The sequence below is a fragment of the Miniopterus natalensis genome, chromosome 15 (genome assembly GCF_054644295.1).
Source record: "Miniopterus natalensis isolate mMinNat1 chromosome 15, mMinNat1.hap1, whole genome shotgun sequence".
NCBI classification, from domain to species: domain Eukaryota; kingdom Metazoa; phylum Chordata; class Mammalia; order Chiroptera; family Miniopteridae; genus Miniopterus; species Miniopterus natalensis.
Window position 1 is genome coordinate 33086492 of NC_142095.1, and position 24049 is coordinate 33110540.

At 50.1% G+C, this 24049-nt stretch overlaps 1 protein-coding gene across 1 annotated transcript; it reads left to right on the forward strand.

Annotated features, from left to right (window-relative positions):
- Nucleotides 1-808: 808 nt before the first annotated feature.
- On the forward strand, nucleotides 809-21613 carry LHFPL4 (LHFPL tetraspan subfamily member 4). Its single transcript, XM_016209981.2, has 3 exons — nucleotides 809-1214; nucleotides 17898-18134; nucleotides 20878-21613. The coding sequence occupies exons 1-3, from the start codon at nucleotides 809-811 to the stop codon at nucleotides 20976-20978; spliced, it is 744 nt and encodes a 247-aa protein (XP_016065467.2). The 3' UTR covers nucleotides 20979-21613.
- The last annotated feature ends 2436 nt before the right edge of the window (nucleotides 21614-24049 follow it).

Below are 24049 nucleotides of genomic sequence, written 5' to 3' on the forward strand. Positions count from 1 at the left end.
CGGCTCTCCAGCGCCCAGGGGACATCTCCTGCCGCCGCCCGCCCCTCCGGGCCCGGCTGCCCGCCCGCCCGGGTCCCTCTTCCCCTTGGCCTGGACAACCTCTCCCCCAGCCCTGGCCCGCCAGTCCGAGGCTCCCTCCCAGCCCACACCCAGCCCTGGCTTCTGAGGACCCCTCGAACCCCCCCACCCCGGGTCCAGACCCTGCAGTCCCAGCCCCCACTGCTTGTCCCAGCCCCCATATCACCTTCCCAACCCCCCAGTCCCAGCCCCTTATCTCCCCTTCTTACCCCATCGCAGAAGCTCCCACTCCCCTCTCCACAGCCCTTTCCTAGACACCCGAGTAGCAGACCTCCTACCCCTAATACCAGCTCCCCGTATACAGCCCCTCTGCTAATGCTCCGGTGCCAGCCCCCAGCCTCCATCCCATCTCCGCCGGGTCCCCTCTGTACCCCAAGCTTCTTCCCCAACTCCCCCATGACCGCTTCTAACCCCCCCTTCCAGCTCCCATATCCTCACCACAGCCCCCTCATCCCAGCCCCCCGACTTTCACATGGCCCCTTCCTAAGTCACCAGTCGGAGATCTTTGCCCACAGACGCCAACCCAACACGCTCACGACCCCCCGCTAGCTTCCCCCCCCGCCCCCCGAGTCTCCCCAGCTCCGCCCCGGGCCCGGCCCTCGCGACTTCCTCGGCTCAGGGCGGCTTCTCGCGTGCGTCCCCAGCTCCCGCCCAGCGGCCCGGCGACCGGTCCCGGGCCGGCGGCCCCCGCCAGCCGCCGCCGCCGCCGCCGGCCCCGCCCCCGGGCACCATGCTGCCCTCGCAGGAGGCCTCCAAGCTCTATCACGAGCACTACATGCGGAATTCGCGGGCCATCGGCGTGCTGTGGGCCATCTTCACCATCTGCTTCGCCATCATCAACGTGGTGGTCTTCATCCAGCCCTACTGGGTGGGCGACAGCGTGAGCACCCCCAAGCCCGGCTACTTCGGCCTGTTCCACTACTGTGTGGGCAGCGGGCTGACGGGCCGCGAGCTCACCTGCCGCGGCTCGTTCACTGACTTCAGCACCATCCCGTCCGGCGCCTTCAAGGCGGCCGCCTTCTTCGTGCTGCTCTCCATGGTGCTGATCCTCGGCTGCATCACCTGCTTCGCGCTTTTCTTCTTCTGCAACACCGCCACGGTCTACAAGATCTGCGCCTGGATGCAGCTTTTGGCAGGTAAGGGAGGGGCGAGGGCGGGACCCCTAGAGCAGGCGCCGGGGACGGGGGCTCCTTCCTTCTAGGATCCTTTCTTGGAGGAGTCAGAGACAGATTCTGTTCCCCTGTCTAAAAACACACCTCCTCGGGGGTACCTCAGCAGCCACTGTGGTGAAGGGAGGATTCTATGGGAGAGACAGCTTGGGACATGGGTCAGAGCCTTAGAACTGGGGGTTTGGGCCTGTGTGGTTGGATATGGGCAGACAGTCTCTGAGGGTCTCTGAGACTCTCTGTTGGCTACTTTAGGGGAAATAATTATCGGAATGAGGAGTTACTCTAGGTGTGGACAGTTTTTGTTGTATTGTAAAAAAGCACGAGATGGAGATTCAGGAGATCTGACTTTGACCTTTAACTTGCTGACATCACCAACTTGGATGCTTCGCTTTACTTCTCTGAGACTCCGTTTTCTCATCCATAAAACAGTGGAGAGGATTCCAAGAACAAATGAAAGAGTATCTTGTAAACTTTGAAGTGCTGTACTAAGATATAGGAGGAGGCTGTCCGTAGTGTCTATTCAACGTTTGCAGTGTGGGTGGTTGATAGCACCTGGCAACATGGGTCTCTGGAGGACTGGTCTCCACTCCCCACCCTCACTCAGTGCAGGGAGGAAGGTTCTGGTGCTGTGCCCAAATGGGGATGAGTCCCTGGGACCCTCTGAAATGTTTGGCTAAGACAGACATCTTACCCTAAGAATCGAAGAAGGGCTTTTGGGAATAAAAACTGCTGAGACAGTTTTCCAGGATCCATTAGAGTCCCCCACGCCTGCCTGCCTTTCGATCGAAGACAGATTTTGAAGATTCAGCAGCTTGGGCATTTGCCTAATTGCAGGCAGGGAAGAGAGTTGGGCTGGAGAAAGTGGGGCCAGAGGGTGGGGGAGGAGGGCTGATGAAGGCTAGGAAAAAGTTTGGAGCCCTCGAGGGTGAGGAGGAGAAAGGAAAATGTGATGATCATGTAACAGAGATAGTTTTGCAAAATAAGCACCTCAGAGCACATAACAAGTGCTTTTTAAAAAATTATTTTTTTATTGATTTTAGAGAGAGAGAGGAAGGAAGAGAGAGAAACATCAAATTTATAGTTTTGCTTATTTTATGCATTCATTGGTTGCTTCTTATATGTTCCCTGCTTAAAGATTGAACCTGCAACCTTGACATATTGAGACAACACTCTAACCACCTGAGCTACCCGGCTTGGGCTAGCATTCAAGTGTTGACCCCTTCAAAAGAGTCCCTTGGAGAAAGGGTTATATCACTTGTCGATTTTTCCAGTGCTGAAAACATTGCAGAGAATTATCTTTGGAGTATGGGGTGTATGCTCTTGAAGGTCATCATTGAGGGGAAACTTCCATCTTTTTAAAAAAATATATATCTTTATTGATTTCAGAGAGAGGAAGGGAGAGGGAGAGAGAGATAGAAACATCAATGATGAGAGAGTCATTGATTGGCTGCCTCCTACAGGCCCCTGACTGGGGATTGAGCCGGCAACCCGGGCATGTGCCCTGACTGGGAATCTAACTGTGATCTCCTGGATCCTAGGTTGATGCTCAACTGCTGAGCCACACCCTGCTGGGCAAAACTTCCATCTTTTAAAGGAGGGATATGATTTTGGAAATGGCTGGAAGTCACTCAGGGTCAAGTGTAGAAAATATGATGGGTGGTCAAATGGACAATTGTCACTTGGGATGAAAGCCGAGGTGTGAGGGCAAAATCTTGAGGCTGGTTTGCTTCCCAAGAGGACTTCTACAAATGCCAGGAGGAATTACTGTGCCATTGGAAGAACTGCCCGAACTCCCAAAAGAACTACTTTGAAGAAGACAGTGTTTATTCGCATGTAGACATCCTCATGGGCTTGTTTCACTCCATTCAACTTAGATAATGGGTCTTTTAGGATCTTTGAAGCAGGTGAGAAAGGAGAATTATAGGATATGGGGCATATCTCTCCATATTTCTCAGTGGTACCCAGAAAATTATTTTATGTATTTCCATTCTATTCTTCTTTCAAAGGCAAGCTGGAAAGACTATATGCTCAGTTGGAATCCCCAATTCCTCAGCCTTAATTTGGAGTCTGCAGATGGATTGCTGACCTCTTGGCCTTTTAATTCTCTGTAATCCATGTGGGTTTAATCTTGGGGACTGGATGAACTGTTCAATTATAGAATTTCAGGGATCTTAGAGATCAGCTTCTTCAAATATCACCTTCCCCTACCCCCATTTTAGAGAGAGGAAACTGAGCCTAGAGAAGTTACGGTCTTCCCCAAAGTCACACAGCCAAAAAGTGAGTAAACACTAGTCTTGACTCCTAGCCCAGTGCTCTTTTCCTTGGTTAACTGTCCCACCCCTTAGGGCTGTTATCAGAGTTGAGCATTTATTCCATTTTGCTTAGAGATTTCTGAGTTCTCTGGGTAAGAGACTGATACATTTTGCTTAATAAAATGACACCAGGATAGAGGCCAGAGCACTGGACTACAAGTCATGGGATAGGAGGTTTTGGCTGACTCTGTCTTTGATTCACCATGTGGTGTTAAGCTGTTTTTAGCTTAAATCTCAGGGGTTTTTTCACTTCTACAATGGGGGGACTAATCAGTTGGATTAGTGGACTTAAAGTATCTCTTTCTGCCTTGTGGCGCTCTTAGAAAAATACTTTCACCAGGATCATTTCATTCAGAGAGTGAGAAATCAGTCGTCCTCAGAGGAACTACAGAGAAGCAAAGGACCTTGTTTGTATCAGATAAGAACCTGAATGCTTGTTGCATGTTTCTTGTTCAAGTGAACTTTTATTCAAGTATTTTAGAGTCTTCCATATGCAGAACACTGGACCAGTGAGAAAATACAAAGAGATACTTATTCTTTTCTTTATTCCTTACCTGCTTTGTGATCACCTGTATGCTAGGTGCTACAATACTGAGACCATTCCTGTCCCTACGGATTTTAAGTCTATAAAATGCAATCCCTGCTCTCAAGCTTACCACCTAGTTAGATGACTATATTGGTTAGCAGTCTTTCAGTGGCAAGTGACAGCAACCAACCCAATCTGGCTTAAATAAGTTAAAATAAAATAAAGAGGGTAGCCCTGGCCAGTATGGCTCAGTTGGTTAGAGCATCATCCCGTCCACCAGCAGGTGGCAAGTTCAATTCCCTGTTGGGGCCCATGCCTAAGTAGTTCAATCCCTGGTTGGGGCTCATACAGGAGACAATCGATCGATGTTTCTCTTTTACATTGATTTTTTTTCCCTCTCTCCCTTCCTCCCTCTCTAAATAAAATAAAATAAAATAAAATAAATTTTTTTAAAATAAAAAATAACGAGGGAAGTGTTTTTGACTCACGTAACTTAAAAGTCAAGGGTATCTGGATTAAGGCATGGGTGGATTTAGATGCTCAAATAATACCATTATAATATGTCTCTCTCCATTTTTTGGTTCCTCTGTTGGCTTATTTTTAAGTCTGCTTGAAGGTGATAAATACAGCTACTAGCAGCTCTGAAATTGCATTGCTATAGCTTAGCAGTGTCTGTTGAAAAAGAACACCTGTTACTCAGTGGTTCTAGCAAAAGTTCCAAGGCTGATTCTCATTGGCTCAGCTTTGGTCAGGTGCCCACCTCTTAATTAATCAGCGCGATTTTGTCTAAGACCTCAGCCTCATGCCCATCCCTGGAACACATGGACTGATAGTAGAGAAAGGTCAATTCTTGCAAGGGGAAGTCAAATGTGGCCACTGGAAGAGGTAAGACAAGTGCAGACAGAGTGGAAACTCAGGGCAGTTGAGGAGGCTGTGGGCTTAGTTGGAAGGTGAAGCTTGAGCGGGATAGGGTATGGACAGGCGTGAGGTGTGGAGAGCATTCTGAATGGAGAAGAAGGTCATGGGCAGGGCACAGAGGTGAGAATAGAGAGGAAGGTCATGGGCAGGGCACAGAAGTGAGAATGGAGAGGAAGGCCGTGGGCAGGGCACACCGGGATTCAGTGTGACATCCACATAGGGGAACAGCGGGAGGGAGGAGAGGCCAGGAAGGAGCAAGGGGCCACAATGTGCAAGGCTCTCAATACTGAGTCATGGAGTTTGTGCTCTAATCAGTAGGCAGCTTGAAGTTGCTATGACTGTTATTATTATTCAGGAAAAATAGTTAACATTTTCTGAGCCTTTCCTATATGCTTGACCATTTGCTAAACATTTACATGCATACTATCATCTAATCCTCACAGCAGTCCTGTGGAGTAGGCGCCATTATTGATATTTTATAGATGAGAACACTGAGCCTCAAAGAGGCAAAATTCATTTGTCCAGGGTCACACAGGTGGCAAGTGGTGGAGCCAGGATTGTAACTCGGTCTTTCTGACTCTAAAGCCCAAGGATTTATAAAGGAGCACTAATGGTGGGATAGTGGCAGGATGTATTTGTCAGAAGGGTCAAATGCAAAGTAGAGAGGTTAGAAAACCCAGGTAGCTGTCTATGGACTTAGGGGTCAGCTTTTCAGGGCTTCTCGGGACACCTCTGCTACTCTTGACCTGGTCTTTCCCATTTACTGAGAACACACAATGTGCCAGCTTCTGTGCTAGACATTTTCACGTTCATTATGTCATTTACTCTTCACCTGTTAAAGTGACTTGGCCAGAGGCTACACATCTAGTGAAAGGTGGAGCTGAAACATAACACACATCCAAAAGAATCTAGAACCTGTTCTTACCACTGAGCTGGAACCCAGGAAGTGGATACGCAGGTTGTGAGTTACAGCTGTGCGCTCCGTGTACTCAGCGTCCACCTGGGGGCTGGCTGAGGTTAGTCAAGGGGAGGCTGGAGTAGACACTCAGGTTGGAAGCCTGGTTGAGGGTCCGAAGGGGCAGTGTAGGGTAGTGGTTAAAGAACAGAAGACTGAGAATTCCTGTTCTGCCACTTCCCAGATGTGTGGGCTTGGATACATGGATTTTCCTCTCTGAGTGCCTACTGTGTGCCAGGCACTGCCTGGTACTGGAGTCACAGCAGAGGACAGAATGTGTGAGATGGAGTGGGAGAAGGGGGAGACTAAAGGTGGAGGTGGCAGCAGAAGCTTATTGGTGATCCAGAGTTGAGATTGTCCAGCCTTCCAAATGTGTGTCCTTAATCAGTGGGGGTCTCTGGGCCAGGAACAACAATGACAGGAGTCCTTGTCATTGTAGCTTGGAACATGCATTCACATTCCTCCCCATTTCTTGCTGTTTGTTTCAGGAGGCCGATCAATATTCTGCTCTCACATCGATGTTTGTCTTTTTCCCTCTCCCGTCCTCTCTCTCTAAAAATTAATTTAAAAACATATTTTAAAAGAGAGTCCTCACTCCCAGGGAGCTCACAGTCTAATGGGAGATGCAGAGAAGAAAACAGACCATGTACGACACGCGAAATAATTGAAACACGCACGGGGTATTCTGAGGCCACAAAGGGGACTTCTGGTTAAGGACAGCCAAGAAGATCTTTCAAAAAATAACTGCATTTGAACTGAGTCTTAAAGGGTGGGAAGGAAGGAGAAAGGCAACCAGGCAGAAGAGACAGCATGATTAAAGGCATGGATGTAGGAAATACCTGTTGCGTTTTGGGGACTACAAGCAATTAGGGCAAGGAGAAGTGAGAGTTGAAACTGGGAGATGGATTGTGGAGGCTTTCTGAGCTACAGTAAGGAGTTTAGACTTTACCTATAGGCAGCAGATAGTTGTTGACTTTTTTTTAAAGATTTTTTTTTTTTTTTTTTTTTTTAGAGAGAGGAAGAGAGAGAGAAAGAGATAGAGAAACATCGGTCCACTGCTTCTTGCACGCCCCCCACTGGGGATTGAGCCCACAACCCGGGCATGTGCCCTGACCGGAAATAGAACTGGCAACCTTTTGGTTAATGGGATGACGCCCAACCAACTGAGCCACACAGGCCACAGCTGTTGACCTTTTTTTTTGTTTAAAAAGTTTCCAGACATTTATTTCCTTTTTGAAAAATTTAATATATGCACATGATACAAAATTCAAAAGGTAAAAATGTATTCAATCAGATGTAAATCTCTTTCTTGCCCTCTTCCCTCAGTGATCCTCCCAGGGGCAATTACTGTTACCAGTTTCTTCAGTATCCTTTCCAAGAAATCCCATAAATATACAAGCCAATGCAAACAATATTTTAAAACATAAATTAGGTATCTATTGCTGCATAACAAATTACCCCAGAACTTAATGGTTGAAAGCAACAAGCATTTATTATTTCTGTTTCTGTGAGTCATAGGAATTTGGGAGCAATTTAGGTGAGTAGTTCTGACTCAAGGTCTCTTATGAAGTTGCATCCAAGACCTCAGCGGGGGCTGTATTCAGTAAAGGTTGACTGAAGCTGGAGGAATCCAGCGGCACTCGGCACTCATGTTGGCAGGAGACCTCAGAGTGTGTGGGGAGGGAGGGAGAGAGAGAGAGATTACACTGTCCACTTCCTTTCTTTGATAACAGCTTTATTGAGATAGAATTCATATGCCATACAATTCATCCATATAAGAGTACAATTCAGTTGTTTTTTAGCATATTCACAGAGTTGTGCAGCCATTGCTACAGTCAATTTTAGGATATTTTCATCAATTCAAGAAGAAGCCTCAGGGCCCGGCCGGCATGGCTCAGTGGTCGAGCATAGACCTAGGATCCAGGGGATTGAGGTTCGATTCCCTGTCAGGGCACATGCCCAGGTTGCAGGCCCGATCTCCGGTCAGGGTCGTGCAGGAGGCAGCCCACCAATGACTCTCATCATTGATGTTTCTATCTCTCTCTCCCTCTCCCGTCCTCTCTCTGAAATCAATAAAGATATATTTTTTTAAAAAAAGCTGCTTCAGGTATGTGCCCTTGACCGGAAATTGAACCCAAGACCCCCTGGTTTGCAGGCCAGTGCTCTAACCACTGAACAACGTCAGCCAGGGCTGGACACATATTTTAATTTCTCTTGGGTACCTGGAGTGAAATTGGTGGCTCAATGGCAGCTTTATATTTAACATTTTGAAACACTGCCATCTCGTTTTCCAAAGTGACCGCACCATTGTACATTGCCACCAGCACTGTATGAGGGTTCCTGTTTCCTCATGTCCTCATCAACACTTGCTATTGTCTGACTTTTTGATTATAGCATCATACTGGGTGTGAAGTGGTCTCTTGCTGTAGTTTTGATTTGCATTTTCCTAAAGATTAGTGGTGTTGAACATCTTTTTTTTTAAAGCATGTTTCCGTTTTATTTTAAAAGTTATATAGAAAGAATATATACACAAATATGATTAATATTTAACTTTTCTGTGTTTTTAATATGCTTGTACATATTTTCTTTAAAAATTTTTTTTCAACGTGATTTTTTTAAAAAAATATGTTTTTATTAATTTCAGAGAGAGGAAGGGAGAGGGAGAGAGAAAGAGACAGAAACATCAATGATGAGAGAATCGTTGATGGGCTGCCTTGTGGAGCCCCCTACTGGGGATCGAACCCACACCCAGGCACGTGCCCTGACCTGGAATTGACCGCGATCTCCTGGATCATAGGTCGATGCTCAACCGCTGAGCCACGCTGGCTGGGCTCATCTTGCTTTTTTCATTCAACAATACATTCTGGAGATGGTTTCATATTAGTATATAAAGAGCTACCTTTGCCCGGCCGGGCGTGGCTCAGCAGTTGAGCGTCGGCCTAGCATCCAGGAGATCTCTGTTTGATTCCCGGTCAGGGCACATGCCCGGGCTGCGTGCTCGATCCCCAGTCAGGGGAGTACAGGAGGCAGCCGATCAATGACTCTCTCATCATTGATGTTTCTGTCTCTCTCTCTCCCTTCCTCTTTCTGAAATCAATGAAGACACATTTAAAAAAAAAAAAAAAAAAAGCTACTTTTTTCTTGAGATGCATAATATACTTTTGTATAGATGTCATTTATTTAATCAATATTTAAGTTGTTTACAACATTTTGCTATAACAATATTTCAATGGATAATGTATATAAATAATTTAATACATATGTAAGTATAAGAATAAAATAAAGACCTAAAGTGAAATTGCTGGATTAAATGGTCTCTGTACTCGCAGTTTTGTCAAATCCAGCCATACTGCCCTCCACAGAAGTTGTACGAAGTTACACTCCCAGCAGCAATGCATGGAAGTCCGTTTTCCCGCATCCTTGCCAACAGAGTATATCAAATGTTTCACTTTTGTCAACTCGATGGGTAAAAAATACTGTGAAGTCATAATTTGCCTAATTCTTGTGAATGAAGTCATGTCCCTTTTATAAGTCTATTTCTTGTAAACCATTAGTTCATATATATTTTTCTATCAAGTTAATGGTATTTTTCTCTTTCATGTGTAAAAGCTGAGAGGTGCTGAGACTGGGGGAAGGACAGGAGGAGAAAGACTGGGACGTACAGGTGAGGATAGGCAGGTGTTGCAGATGACTCCAGGTTTTCTTCTTGGAAAATCAGGCCTCTGGAGTGACATTCCCAAAGGACATGGGTGCCCTCGCCGGTTTGGCTCAGTGGCTAGAGTGTTGGCCTGTGGACTGAAGGGTCTTGGGTTTGATTCCTGCCAAGGGCACGTACCTCGGTTGCAGGCTCGATCCCTGGCCCTGGTCGGGGTGCATGTGGGAGGCAACCAATTGATGTGTTTCTCTCATATCGATGTTTCTCTCTCCCCCTTCCATTCTCTGAAAAGCAATGGAAAAAATATCCTCAGTTGAGGATTAAAAACAATCAAACTAACTAACAACAAAGGGCATGGGAGGAAGATCAGGTCAGCTTGGGGTATGGTGAAGCTGAGGTTCCTGTGGGATGTGCAAGAGGAAAGTTCTGACAAGCAGTTGGATATTTGGGTCTGGAGCTGAGGAGAGAAGTCTCAGCTGGAGATGGAGATGTGGGGCATCATCGTATGAGGCTGAGTGGGGCTGGAACTGCGGGGGGAGAATGTGTGGAGGGGGGGAGAAGAGGGGACAGCCTAGAAACACCAACCCTTAAGAGGCAGGTGGAGGTGGAGCCAGTAAAGGAGGCTTGGAAAGAGGAGCCAGAGCATCTGCTCAAATTAGCAGCCGAGAAACTGAGGATAGCCCTGAGAAAGGATGCCTGCCTGGGGGAGCCACAGGGGGCCTGAGAAGGATGGAACCACCTGGAAGGGCCATGTCCAGAACCGGAGAGAGTGAGACAGGATGCAGGGAGAGAACATCCTAGTGCTGAGTGTGGCAGAGCTGAGCCTGGGCAAGGAGGGAATGTGCCTGCGGATTCAAGTTAGCAAGAGGCTGTGGGCTCCGTGCAGGCTGGGCCCGAGGGTGGGGAATGAGTGTAAATACTGTTCCCAGATAATTACCACAAAAGTGATGGGTGTGTCATCTCTCCATAACAGTGTCTATAACACCAGATATAATTATCTGTGTTCTTAACAGTCCCCCTACTTGACTGTGAGCTTCTCAAGATCAGGAACAAACTGGGGACTAAATGACTTAGAGGAAGAGTGTCCCGGGGGGGGGGGGGGGGGGGGGGCGTGTCAGTGCAAAGGCTCCAGGTGGGACTGAATGTGACATGTTTTAGGGGACAGAAAGGAGGCCAGTGTGGCCGGAGTGCAGGGAGTGAGAGACCACATGGCTCGAGAGGAAGGTAGAGCAAGCCTGTGGGCCTCTTAGGCCTGGGCCAGGCATCAGGGTTTTATTCTGAGTGCAACTGGGAGCTTTTGGAGGGTGTTAAGCAGGGTAGCGACACCATCTGTCTTTGAAAGTTTACTCTGATACTGAGTTGACAATAGACAATGATGGGGCAGGGGTGGAAGCAGAGCAGCTAGTTAGGAGGCCACTGTGGTCATCCAAGAGGGAGATCGTGGTGACTTGAACAGGTGGTGGCAGCGGAGTGGATATTTTTGGAGCCAATGGGCCTTGTGAATGGATTGGATGGAGGGGTGGTAAGGGAAAAAGGAGTCAGCATGCTTCCTAGCATCAAGGTGCTAGATGGGGAGTGGGGAGCCTAGGCACAGGGATACTGTTCCCTGAAATTCCCAACTGATAGAGGCACTAAGTTTGGGCCTGGATCTTCAAATCCAGTAGGTCGGGGTTGCCTGTTGGGAGAAGCTCATTTTCCCTGGTAAAATAGGCCCTTGTGCTAGGGGTGGGTGGAGAGAAGCAAAGCCCAAGGTCAGACTTGGTAGGGAGGGGCTTGTGGACAGCCTCCTTCCCCTGGGGGTTCCCTGGCAAGAGGTTTTCTCTACAGTGCACCTGGCCTGGGGAAGGTTCCCTTGGAGACCTATGATCCCAGTGCAGACACAGATCCTTCATTCAATTCCTCTCAGCCCCAAACAGCCTGATCCTTTCCAGGAAAACTTTCTTAAACTCAAGGAAGGGACTTGCAGAGGATACAAGCAGCCCATCACCTGTGTGTTCTGTGCTCTACTGTTTCTCTGCATATCTTAGATGTGTAGTGCTTTGTAAAATTATCATTGTTCTTTGTAGAAAAATTTGAGAGTATAGATGACCAAAATTATATCCATAATCTTACTTTCTCAGAAACAGTCATTCTACACCCATTCTTACCAGTGTAGCTTGATCCAAACTCCTAACAATATAGGGTACTGGTTATGAGTAGGCTCCTGAGCCAGACTGTTTGGGTTCGAATCCTGGCTCTGCGACTTACCAGCTGTGTGACCATGGGTAACCTGGTAGGCTCTCTGTGCCTTAGTGTCTTCATCTGTAGAAAGAAGATAATAGTACCTGCTCATAGAGTGCTGGGGGTGGGGCGGGGTGTAACTGAAGTAATGTGTGTAAAGTATTTAGTGTGGTGCCTCACATAGTAAATTCTATATAACCATTATGTATTTTTCCCAAAGTGAAATTATACTGTATGTTATTTTGATACCATATTATGAGTATTCCTGTCTGAATAAATCTTGCTCAGTATAATATTAGTAGCTGGGTAGTACTCCATGGTATGAAAGAGTTATATTTCCTTTTTGTTGTTGTTCATTCTCACCCGAGGATATTTTTTTCATTGCTTTTCAGAGAGAGTGGAAGGGAGAGTGAGAGTGAGAGAGAGAGAAACATTGATGTGAGAGACACATCAATTGGTTGCCTTCCCCAAGCGCCCTCTGGGCCAGGGATGGAGCCTGCAACCCAGGTAGGCACCCCTGACCAGGAATCAAATCTGCGCCCCTTCTGTGTGAGGGCCGATGCTCCAACCACTGAGCCACGTCGCCTAGGGCAAAAGAGTTATTTTTCTATATTGTTGAATATTAAGTTGCTTCTTTTCTCTCCTTATTATGTCTTCCCCTCCTCCTTCCTTCGCCTCTTTTCCTTCTTTCTCAACTTCTCTCTCTAATGTAACATTGTGATAAACATCCTCGTAGCTAAATCTCAGAGCATATCCATGAGCATTTTCTTAGGATAAATTCCCAGCAATTGGGAAGCTCAGTCAGAAGGGATTTAGAGATTTTTATTTTTGTACTTCTGTGATTAATCCATTATTTCTGGGAGTTACATTTGGCTTGTGCATTGCCATCTTTGTCACGTTAATTATTCCTTTCCAAGTGAATGCCAATCTTTGGCAATAGTCATGTACTGGTAGTCAGCTCCCACCTGAAGGTTTCAGTAGTTAACTTATTCACATGGTTTTGAATTCAAAAGGTGCAGCAGGTTGTCAGAGCAATGTTTCCATCCTACCCCTGTCCTCCAGCCGGCCAGTTTGCCTCCTTAGGACTAACCAGGTTATCAGTGTGTTATAAATCCTTCCAGAAATAATACTATTTTCTGTACATGCAAGATAATACATACACATATTCTTCCCCCACTCTTTTTTTTTTTTTTAAATCCTCACCCGAGGTTATTTTTCCATTGCTTTTCAGAGACAGTGGAAGGCAGAGATAGAAACATCAATGTGAGAGAGAGACACTGATTGGTTGTCTCCCACACACGCCCCGACCAGCGCTGGGATCGGACCTACAACCAAGGTACCTGCGCTCGGTTGGAATCGAACTTGAGACCCTGCAGTCCGCAGGCAGACCCTCTAACCACTGAACCAAACTGGCTAGGGCTCCTCCACTCTTTTTATGTTTTTATTGATTTTAGAGAGAAAGGGAGAGGGAGAGAAACATCCATCGGCTGCCACCTGCACGCCCCCTAGTGGGCATGGAGCCCACAACCCCGGCACTGTGCCCTGACCAGGATTCAAACTGGGGACCTCTTGGTGCATGGGGTGATGTTCAGCCAACTGAGCCCCATGGGCCGGGCTCTTTCCCCACTCTTTACACAGTGCTAGCTTTGTACTGTATGTGTTGCTCTGGAACTTGCCTTTCCCTTAGTAGTGTATCCAGATGTCATTCCACCTCAGCACATAAAAAGCTCCCTCCCTCCCTTTATGACTGCCTAGTGTGCCTCGGCATGGGCGCACTCTAATCACTGACCTATCGGTGGGTATTTAGGTTATTTCCAGTGTTTACTTATTACACACAATGGTATGCAGCCGTTTTAAGTCCGTATGTATAACATACTCATAGAAAAGTGCAAAAATCATCAGGTCTATAGCTCAAAGAAGTTCTGCAAAGTGACCATGCCTATGTAAATAGCATCTGGATCAAGAAACTCTTGCCTTCTGCCCTGGACGGTGTCGCTCAATGGTTAAGCGTCGCCCAAGCACCGAAGGGTCATGGGTTCTATTCCCGGTCAAGGGCACATACCTGGGTTTAATCCCCAACCCCAGTCAGGGCTCGTGGGGGAGGCAACCAATGCATGTTTCTCTCTCACATCAATGTTCCTCTCTCTCTCTCTCTCTCTCTCTCTCTCTCATTTTCTCTCTTTTTCCTCTTATTCTCTCTCTGTCTCCCTCCTTCCCTCCCTTCCACTCTCTAAAAAGCATTGGAAAAAATATCCTTGGGTGATGATTAACCAAAAAAAAAGTCTATTCAAAGAAAAACATTAAGACCTGCATGGGTTTGAACATAGATCCCACCACTTACTGTGTGGCATTGGATGTGATACTTGGTCCTGAGCCTCAGTACCCAAATCTATAAATGAAGACGGTAATTTTCCCCACTTCATAGAATTTCTTGTAGGATTAAATGAAATCATGAATGTCAGGAGCTTAGTGCCTTGGCACATAGTTCAGCACTCAATATTATTTAACATTATAATCCTGTTAATAATATTAATATCATTAATCTCAATTTTGTCACAACACCTCTTGACTTCTTGGAGCAGATTAAGTCAGTGGGCTGTCAGGTAATTGGTTAGACGTGTCCCTTCCCTGATACCAGTGGCTCTCAACCACGGACAGTTTTGTCCCTCAGGTAGAGCCCAGGGATGATGTTGAACATCCCACAATGCACAGGATGGCCCCCCCGCCATGAAGAATTATCAGGCCAAGCGTCAGAAATGCTGCACCCTGCCCCTGCGCCTGTGCCTTGCTTGAAGCAGCCTTCTCTTCAGCCAGCTGATTATTTTCCAGCGAGACTTGAACTTGACCTCCGAAGGCCTCAGCCTGGCTTTCCTCATCCAGCAGGTGGGGACGCTGAAGGCTGCCTCGCCTGTAGTCATTCCGTCTCCTGGTGGTTGAGCCTCATTTCCCGGTTTAGGCTGTCCCTAGTGGTCTTTTCCTCTCTTCCCAGAAGTCCAGGGAAACCCATCTGGTTTGCTGTCCTCCATTTGCTTGATTTCTGATGTTTCCCATTCCCAGAGCTGCCTTAGGGGCCACACAGCCACCACCTAAAACCCTGCAGAGCACAGGAGGCAGAGAAAGAGAGAGAGGTGGGGAGAGAGGGGCCCGCCAGCCTCCGAGCGCCGTTTGTTCAGGGTCTCGGGACCTAGTCTGCTTCCCTCCGAGCCCTGCGTGAGGACTTGACTTTATTCGTCTCCACACAGCTCTGCTCCCAGCTCGGAAACCATGCCCGCCAGGGGCCCCAGCACCCTGCACAGTGCCTGGCACTCGGAATTTATATGTAGAATGTGCAGAGGGAGAGCCAGAGAAAGGAAAGGCCCAAGGGAGAGATACAGAGAAGAGGAGGAGGGGTGGTGAATAAACGTGAAATGCTGAGAGACCTGAACGGGAGGGACGAGCGCAGGGTGAGCACGAAGGCTAGCCCAGGAGGGGGTGTGAAGAGATACGCGAGGAGAGAAAGATAGAAAGGGTGGAGCAAGGAAAGAACCGAGACGCGGGATTAGAGAGAGGCAGAGGGGACCTGCCGGCGCCGCGCCGCAGGAAGAAAACCTCACTGAGCGCCGCGCGCGGGGCTGCGGGTTCTCCCCGACCCGGGGCCGGAGCTGGAGCCGCGCGGCTGGGAGCTGGGGATGCCCGAGCGGTTTCCATGGAGACGGGGACGCTCCGGGCGGGAGAGGAAACCCTGCACCCCGGAGGGGAGGGCTGGAGAGGAGGCGGGGGGCTGGCTGGGTCGCCCTCTCCCCGGGCTTTCCTCACGCCTGCCCCCTGCTGGGGGCGGGGGGCGGCGGGTGGGAGAGCGCGCGCCCGCGAACGGCTGCACCGAGTCCACTCCCCTCTCCTCTCCCCGCCCTGGTTTCATTCTCCTCCCGTCTACGATGGGGACCTGGAGGGCCTTGCGAAGTGTCAGGGACATTTAAGGAGATAGATGGGTCAGACTTTCTCCATAGGCCCCTCCTCTTTTCCTGCCCCGTAAATGCAGGAGCACTCCAGGGCTCAGTCCGGAGCCTTCTCTTCAGTTTCCTTCAAGTCCAGTCCCAGGGATTTGCATGCTCACAGCTCCCAGTTACATCTCCAGCAACGACCCCCCACCCCAGCTTTCCTCTCCATTTGAGTGTCTAACGGGCATCTCCAAACTTGCTGAATTCTTTAACTCGCCCAGGTCGCTCCCGCCTCAGGGCTTTTTGCATTTGCTCTCCCCTATGCAGAAACTCTTTTCCCAGCCCTTAGGTGGCCGGGTGTTCCACCGGAGCTGAGCGTCCTGTTGGAGGAGGCGAGCTAAGCAGAGGGGCAATGCAGAGGGGAGGCAGTCCTGCTGGAATGTGTGTGAGCTCACGTGCTGTGCTGGAGCCCCGCATCAGCTTGAGAAACATAACCTAGGGGCAGCGGGGACACTCTCTGTCGCAGGGAGGGCGGGTGAGGCCAGAGGAGGCCAAACGAGAAAGGGAGGGGGAGAGGGCCCCCACCTTGTTGTCAGGCAGAAGTCTGGGGCCTCAGGAGGAAGGTGGCAAAGCTGAGGGTCCCCTCCCTACCCTGGGAACTAGATGGGCCTCGTGGACAGAACTGACTCCCTCCCCCCCTTTGTCACCGCTGTCATCTAAAACTCGGGTTAAGCAAGCACTCATTGGGTATTGGTGTGGAACCTTTGGGCCTCAGATGCAGTAACCCGTCCCTGGCAGGACCACAAGGGCAACACCGAACCACACAGGCCACGGCCACTAGCACCGCCGGGGAGGAGCGCAGGTCACAGCCTTTGGGCCTAATGAGCCTGGTTGGCTCTGATTGGTTGTGTGGGGCGTGTGCCCCTCTCTGAGCCAATCAGTCACCAGAGGAATGCAATGTGCTGATTGGCTCACACTTGGGTCCCACCCACTAGGCTAAACACTGGAGAGAGCCCGAGAGATTGACCCAAGTGGGTCACTAAACCCAGAGGGAGTGGGTGCCAGTGAAGGAATCATCAGGGGCCCACTTTGATTCAAACACTTTTTTTTTTGGCCTTGCCCTTTCTCCCCTCATCTGAAACCAAGCCCCCTCCTCCCCAATTATTTCCTTATTTATGTGATTATTATTTTCACCATTATGACTAGTTTATTTTTATCATTCTGACTAGCTAACATTTATCCAGGACTTACTGTGCCAAGCACTTCACATTTCCTGTGATCTTTACAATCACTTGATTGCCATCATTATCTCATTATACAGATGAGGAAACTAAGCCTCAAAGGTGACAGAACTGGCTCTAGGTCACACATGTAGGAAAGAGCTGAGCCAGGATTTGAGCCCCAGCTCTCTTAAGGTTTTCCTTTAATGGATCTCTCCCCCACCCCCCTACAGTGCAAGCGTCCTGAGGCTAGAATCCAAGTACCCTTGCCCCCCACCTAGTCCAGTGCCTGGCACACAGTAGGCCTTCAATAGATACTACTTGAGTGAATGTCTGGCACTGTGCTAAGTGTCTTACAAGCATTACTTCATTTAATCCTCACAACCACCCTGTGAGGTAAGTACTCATTCTGATTTCCATCATACAGACACAGACGGGAGGCACCCCCAAAGTCATACAATGAGTAAGTGAAAAAACTAGGCTCAAACCCCATTGTTCTCACCCCAGTCTCCTGTGAGCACAGTGCTCAATTGTATTTCCAGCGCCTTGACGGAAAGGAAAACAGCGCTCAATATACTTGTTGAATGAACGACCTAAATAAATAAATAGTGACGAGGATGGGAGCGGGTAAGCATGGCCAAGAGGCTAAAGGAAGCTACAGGAGGTGACAGTGGCTTGCTATTTTCTCTTATTTCCAGAAAGGCTTCCTGGAGGAGGAGCTGATTTGATGCGGGCGGAAGAGGGCACTGGAGGCAGTAGGTCATCCCAGGCCCAAGAGTTTCTGGAACCCACAGGACTCGGTTAACAGGCTCTTGGGTTGACGAGCGGAGTGAGGAGGGTTCCTGGGGGTCCTCGGGCTCTGAGGAGTAATCATCCCCTTCTCTCTTCCTTCCTGACCGCGGCGGGGCTGGGCTCGCGCCCCCTCAGCTCTGTGCCTCGTGCTGGGCTGCATGATCTTCCCCGACGGCTGGGACGCCGAGACGATCCGGGACATGTGCGGGGCCAAGACCGGGAAGTACTCCCTGGGGGACTGTTCGGTGCGCTGGGCGTACATCCTGGCCATCATCGGCATCCTCAACGCCCTCATCCTCTCCTTCCTCGCCTTCGTGCTGGGCAACCGGCAAACAGACCTGCTGCAGGAGGAGCTCAAGCAGGACAACAAAGGCGAGTGCGCGCTTCCGCTTCCGGTGGGCGGGGCCGCGGGGCGGGGCCGCGGGGCGGGGCGGGGCGGGGCCGCGCCTCCAGCCGACCCGGCAACTTCCAAGTCAGTAGCCAAGCAGTAATTGGTAATGAATGAGACAGACAGAACGACCACCTCGAAAACAATTTGATTTTATGCCTCAGAGCCGAACACCTGCGCCCCCTGTGACCCAGCAAACCCACCAGTGGGCATAAACCCATGAGAAATGTGCAAGAATGCTCGTCAGCAGTTTCAAAATAGCAGACAGCTAAAAGCAGCCTAAATGACCATTGACCGGAGGAGGGATAAATAAATGGTGATATACTCACATCACGGAGTAGTTCATAACTGAAAAGGAATGAACCTCAGTTAGAGTAACAGAATGGGTACACGCTGGAAACGTACTGTTGAGAGAGGGGGTGGGGGGAATCAAGTTCCAGAAGATGACACAGATTTTTAGTGAGCTAAAAAGCCAGGCATCATTAAGCAATGTATAGTTTAAACATACATATATTTATGGTAATATTTTTTTTTTAAGCAAAGAAATGAGAAATATAAATGGTAGGGTGGTGGTTATGTGTGTTTGGGATGGATGAGGGAAGCCAAGAGCAGATGGTGGACAGGTAGGTATGTACAAATTATTGGTAGAGCTACAGTTCTTGAATGGAGCTTTGTACCTAGTATATTGCATATATTGTATATTGTATATATCAAGTAACATTAAAATACAATAAAGATACAACTTACACATAAGGCTAGAGCCTCAGGGGTTACCACTGTTGTCAGATGCTTATCTGTGCATCTTCAAACCTGATCTGTCTCTTCATAAAACAGATAGTAGTGGTAAGTGCTAATATGACATAGGACAGGTACCATCCTAAACAAACCCCTCCTCAGCTCACTTTTTGTGCTCCACTCTGGAGCATGTTGTAAAGATCTGTCTTTATCATTTCATGGAGAACCGACTTGCCTTTTTTTTTTAAATCCTCACCTGATGTTATTTTTTTCATTGCTTTTCAGAGAGAGTGGAAAGGAGAGAGAGAGAGAGAGAGAGAGAGAGAAAGAGAGAGAAACATTGATGTGAGAGAGAAACATTTATTGGTTGCCTTCCACCCAAGGGCCGACGCTCTAACCACTGAGCCAAACCGGCTAGGGCCCGCCTTGCCCTTTTTATCCAATGCTTAGCATTACATAAAATAAAGGAACTATACTTTCTTATCATTCTCCTTTTAGGGGCTATTAGTGAGGTTTCCAGGTTTTTACTATTACTGGCAGTGCTACAATGAGCGTCTTTGTCTGTGTCTTCTTATACACAAGTATTCTTCTTGGTGTCTTTCCAGAAGTGAAGCTGCACACTTCCCATTGAAATGATTATGGCAGATTCATCTCCACTGGAGGGCCTGTCTTCTGACCCAGGGGCTCACCCTGCCCCCTGAGCAAGGGGAGACACTGCCCAGCATCAGTGGATAGACCCGAGTCTGTCTGGGTGTGCCTTCTCTGCTGTGAGAAATAGTAGTCATTTTCATAGTCACACCCTTCCTGCAGCTATTAGCATGAGTTGGGTCTATGTTTAGCCCTTTCCATTAATTATATTCATCTCCTGGAGTTTCTCATCTATAAAATAGGGATAATGGTGGTGAGGATTACTTCATTTGGCAGGAGGTAGTTTAGTATTGTGGTGGAACCCTTGGACTGGGAAGGCAGATTGTCTGTGTTGGAATCAGGCTGTGCTAAGACATGACTTCACCTCCTTCAGCCTCAGTTTCCTGCATTTCATAAAATGAGCGTGGTGAGAATGTACCACCTTATCGGGCTGTCCCGTGAGGAAAAAAGAAAGATTATGCCTGTAAAGGGGCACGTGGTGAGTGTTCAGTAAAAGCGGCTGCTCCTTGCGCCTTCCCATCAGGCAGGAATCATGACCCCCATTTTACAAATGAGAGCAGAGATCTGAAGAGGTCAGTCACTTGCCTAAAGCCTCTTTAGTGATGGAGTCAGAATCTGAACCCAGGCCCAAGTCCAAAGGCCAAGCTCTTCCCCACTGCCTGCCCCCTTTTCAGCCCCTCCTGGGTTGCTAGCTGCTACCTTGAGCTCTGAGCCTCCTGCCCCTGGAGACCCTGATACCCTGTGGTTTTTGTGGCCTTGGTATGAAGTCAGGGCATGCCCCCTGGTGGCAGCTTCCAGAAGTGCATGACTAAGCCATCTGCTCTTTCTGAGGGGCTTGGCTGGGGACTGGTGTGAGGTGGGCTCACTCAGCCTACTGTCCTCCCTCCCCAACCACCCTAATAGCTCAGTGTTAAAAGTGACATCAGCATCCAGGGATCTCCATCCCTCACGAAGACCTCAAGATGAGTGAGCCTGACAGTTTAGTTCTAAGCCAGATACCTCCAGAAAGAAAGTAAAAAATGAAATAAATTGCTATAATTTCCAGCATTTAGTATGTGCCAAACGCTGTCAGAGTCCTTGGCTGGCATTCTTTATGTCTTTCTGAACTTCAGAAGTGCCTTGTGAATGTGGCTGTTCTGCCGTCTTGCAGATGAGGAAGTTGGGACTCAGTGAATTCCAATGGCCTGGGACTAGCTCAATGCCATCCAGCTAGTCCGAGGCCTGGGTGGGATTTCACAGCCTGTGCAGCTCACCCCTCTGCCCAGCTTTGCCCTGAGGATTGGCTGAGGGGGGTCCCAGGTGCCTGGTGGTCTCTGACTTTCTCCAATTCTCTCTCTCTCTTAGATTTTGTGAGCTCTACAGTAAGCTCCGTGTTGCGGCCAGGGGGTGATGTCGCCAGCTGGGGAGTCCTCCCCTGTCCCGTTGCTCACTCACAGGGACCCTGAAGGCCAGGATCACAGCCCTGGAATTGACCTGCCCTCAGCGTGTCCCATCTCTTGCCCTCTCACCCGCCATTCAAGCTCTGAGGGAAGACCCCAATCTCGGACTTCTCATCTGCTACCCACCTGCCAGCTCCAGTCTTTGAAGAGAGGTTGGGGCTGGGTATGGTCTGGGGGAGGGGAGAGGCCCTGCAGACCCTGGGAGGGCCTGATTCTGCCCTTCCCTCAACTGACCTAAGGGAGCCGGACATCCCTTGGGGTCTCCTCTCCTCTCCCGCCTGGCCTGGGGGCCCTGCAGTCTCCAGGGGAAGGAGGCACTGTGATTCCGGTGCCCCAGGCTCCCTCAGTCTGGGAGCTGCTGCCTGGCCATTACCCTGCGTCCTCTGGTCCCTGCCTCCCGCAGAAACTAATTCAAGACATGGCCCCAGGGCAACCGAAATCTTTCCTACTTTTTTGGGGGGGGCTGATGATGGTTCCATCACATCTTTGCAGAGCTCCAGCCTGCTCCCAGCTCTCCCAAAGGAGTCTGAGCTGCACCGAGGGAGAAAGCGCAGGGCCTTCCTGTCACCTGGCGCCCTGTTCAGCCCAGAGTCTGAGAAAAGACAGACGGGCTTTGAGGGAACTGGAGGAGACGCTGGGACTCCAGGCAGCTGGGGCTGGAAGCCACTTTGCCTGGGGCTGGCCTGGCCTGTCTGCTGGGATGTCTCGCCACTGATGGACCCTGGACCCCGGCCGGTTTTGTACAGCACAGACTCTTTGGCCCTGTTGTTAGGGTTGGAGGTTGGGGAGGGGGCCTACCTGTGGGGCATCAGGGGAGGTATCTCCCCTCTGCCCCTTCTCATGCCGCCTGACCCTGGCATTTGCTAAGGGCGGAGACTGTCTTGCCTCTTTGATACTTTTCTGCATAACTTGAACTTGCAGGTCACCTCTGAACAGGGTACCCCCTGTCCCCATCCCCAGGCCTTGTAACCCTGTCCCCACCTCTTCCTTCTCTTTGCCCACCTCTCGCCTTGCGATATGCCCAGGGTCTGCAGCCCAATGGGCAGTGCTTGGAGCTGAGGCATGAGTGTGTGTGTGTGTGTGTGTGTGTGTGCGTGCGCGCGTGTGTGTGTCTAAGTATGAGGGAGGGCAGACGAGGAGTCTTCTCTCCCCCTCTCCTCCCACTGTGGGGAGCATCTCCTTCCTGCTTGGCAAGGAGCAAATAAGGGAGACTTCAGGTGTTTCTGGACTTCCCTTGCTGCCTCATGGACCTGGTGGGAGAGCCATCTGGCGGGGGGTGTGGACAGCCCCTTTCAGGCCCTAGTTCAGGTGGCAGGTGGGCTTCCTCCAGTGTGCCTGCTTCTGGCTGCTGGTTCTGGCTGCCAGGCCCACTAGAGAGAAGGGTGAGGCCCCACCACTTAGTTATTTTGGCTCAGCCAAAGGAGGAGAGAAAAGCAGCGAGTGCCATGTATTTGCCAACGTGTTCATTTCCATTGGACTTGGACCTGAGAGGGAGGGTTTCCAAGACAGACTAGAAATCCTCTGCCCAAGTCCCCCATCTGGACCCAGCTGGGATCGGATGCTGGGTCCTGAAACCTGGAGCTTCCCAAGTCCTGATCCCCCACCCTCTCACCCCCTCCTCCTGGGCAAACACCTTCCCCCAGTGCTCTGCCCAGCACTGTGCCCCCCTCTCTCTGGCTCCTACCAAGCCCTGCACTGCAGCCCCCCGCTGGCACCTTCCTCAGCAGGCTGCCTGCAGGTGGGGCTGAATACAAGGGTCCCAGGTGGAAGAGGAGGGTGAGGGGAGCCTTGTGGGAGGGAGGGAGGGGGGGCAGATCCAAACCAAAGCCCAGTGTTGGAAGGCTGCAGAGGGAATGGCCCCGTGAGCAAGTGATTAGGAATGGGGAGAAGACAGGTGGGAGAGAGTGGGACAGGAGAGGGACATGGAGAGGCAGAGACAGAGTGAGGAAGGGGGGATTCAGAGAGGCACAGAAATGGACAGAGAGGGAGAGTGAACAGAGAGGGGACCCAGAGGGACAGGGTGCCTGGGATGGGGAGGGGAGGGGCCTGGAAAGAGGAGGGGACTGGGAAGGAAGCAGATGGAGAGAGGGTTATGGGAGACCAGACTGGGATGCAGGGAGAAACGGAGGGGGAAGGGGGGATAACGGTGGCAGGAAGATGAGGACTGAGGGAGCAAATGTGTGTGTGAAGGGGGCCATCAGACCTGTGGCCTTGTGCAGAGGTTAGAACCTACCCTCTCAGGCCAAGGACAGGGGCCCAGGTGGCCTCGCATCAGGAACAGTCCAGGTGATTGCTGAGGGGGTTAGTGTCACTAGAGTGGGTGAGTGGTAGAGAAGAGAGGTTAATTCCCTTTGGGGCCATGTGACAGTGCGTCCATGTCACCGTCCACTCAGCCAGCTGCCGCCCTGGCCGAAGAATTTGGGGTTAGGAAAGCAGGGGTGGGTGGGCTGAAGGGACACCGGAGTAACAGGGAAAGAGGGAGGAGTGGGGACCAAACCATAGCTCTGTCCCTGAGGCTTCAGCAGAGGTGGGAGCAGAGCGGGAACAGGTGCTTCAGCCAGGGGCCCCAGGGGAAGCCGAAGTGTGGCCCAGATGGCTCCTGGGGCAAGGAAGCCATCATGGCCGGGGGGCGTTTGTGGAATGCCCTTAGGCCAGGCATTGGGATTTAGCCTTCAGGAGCAGAGGGAAGCAGAGATGTCCCTTGTACTCTTGGTCCCTGGAAGCTGAGCTTTGAGCAGGTCTCTGAGTTGGTCCTCCCAACTGGGACTGGATCAGAGGGGTCTGGCACGGCCCAGCTTTCTCTGCCCTGGTTTAGGGATTCCTTCAGCATAGGCCAACGTGGCCACAACCTAGCCGTGGTTCAGAGTGCCGGTTGGTCAAGTCCTTCTGGGTCCCTGGGATGTGAAAACTTTCCTCTTTGGGGACCAGTACTCATGGAGGAAAACACTGTTTTCCTGAGGGTGTGAGGACCATGGGTAGAATCAAGATTCTTGTCGTGCCTGGAACAGCGAAAAGGGGAGCTTACGGACAAGGCTGTGGGGGGAAACTCCTTGGACTTCTTTTGGGATTCCTGCTTG

Excerpts from the sequence above, each read along its gene's own strand:
- LHFPL4 (XM_016209981.2), top strand. The coding sequence starts at position 809 with ATGCTGCCCTCGCAGGAGGCCTCCAAGCTCTATCACGAGCACTACATG. Across the intron at positions 1,215-17,897 it reads CTGGATGCAGCTTTTGGCAG|CTCTGTGCCTCGTGCTGGGC; the intron begins GTAAGGGAGGGG and ends GCGCCCCCTCAG. Across the intron at positions 18,135-20,877 it reads GCTCAAGCAGGACAACAAAG|ATTTTGTGAGCTCTACAGTA; the intron begins GCGAGTGCGCGC and ends TCTCTCTCTTAG.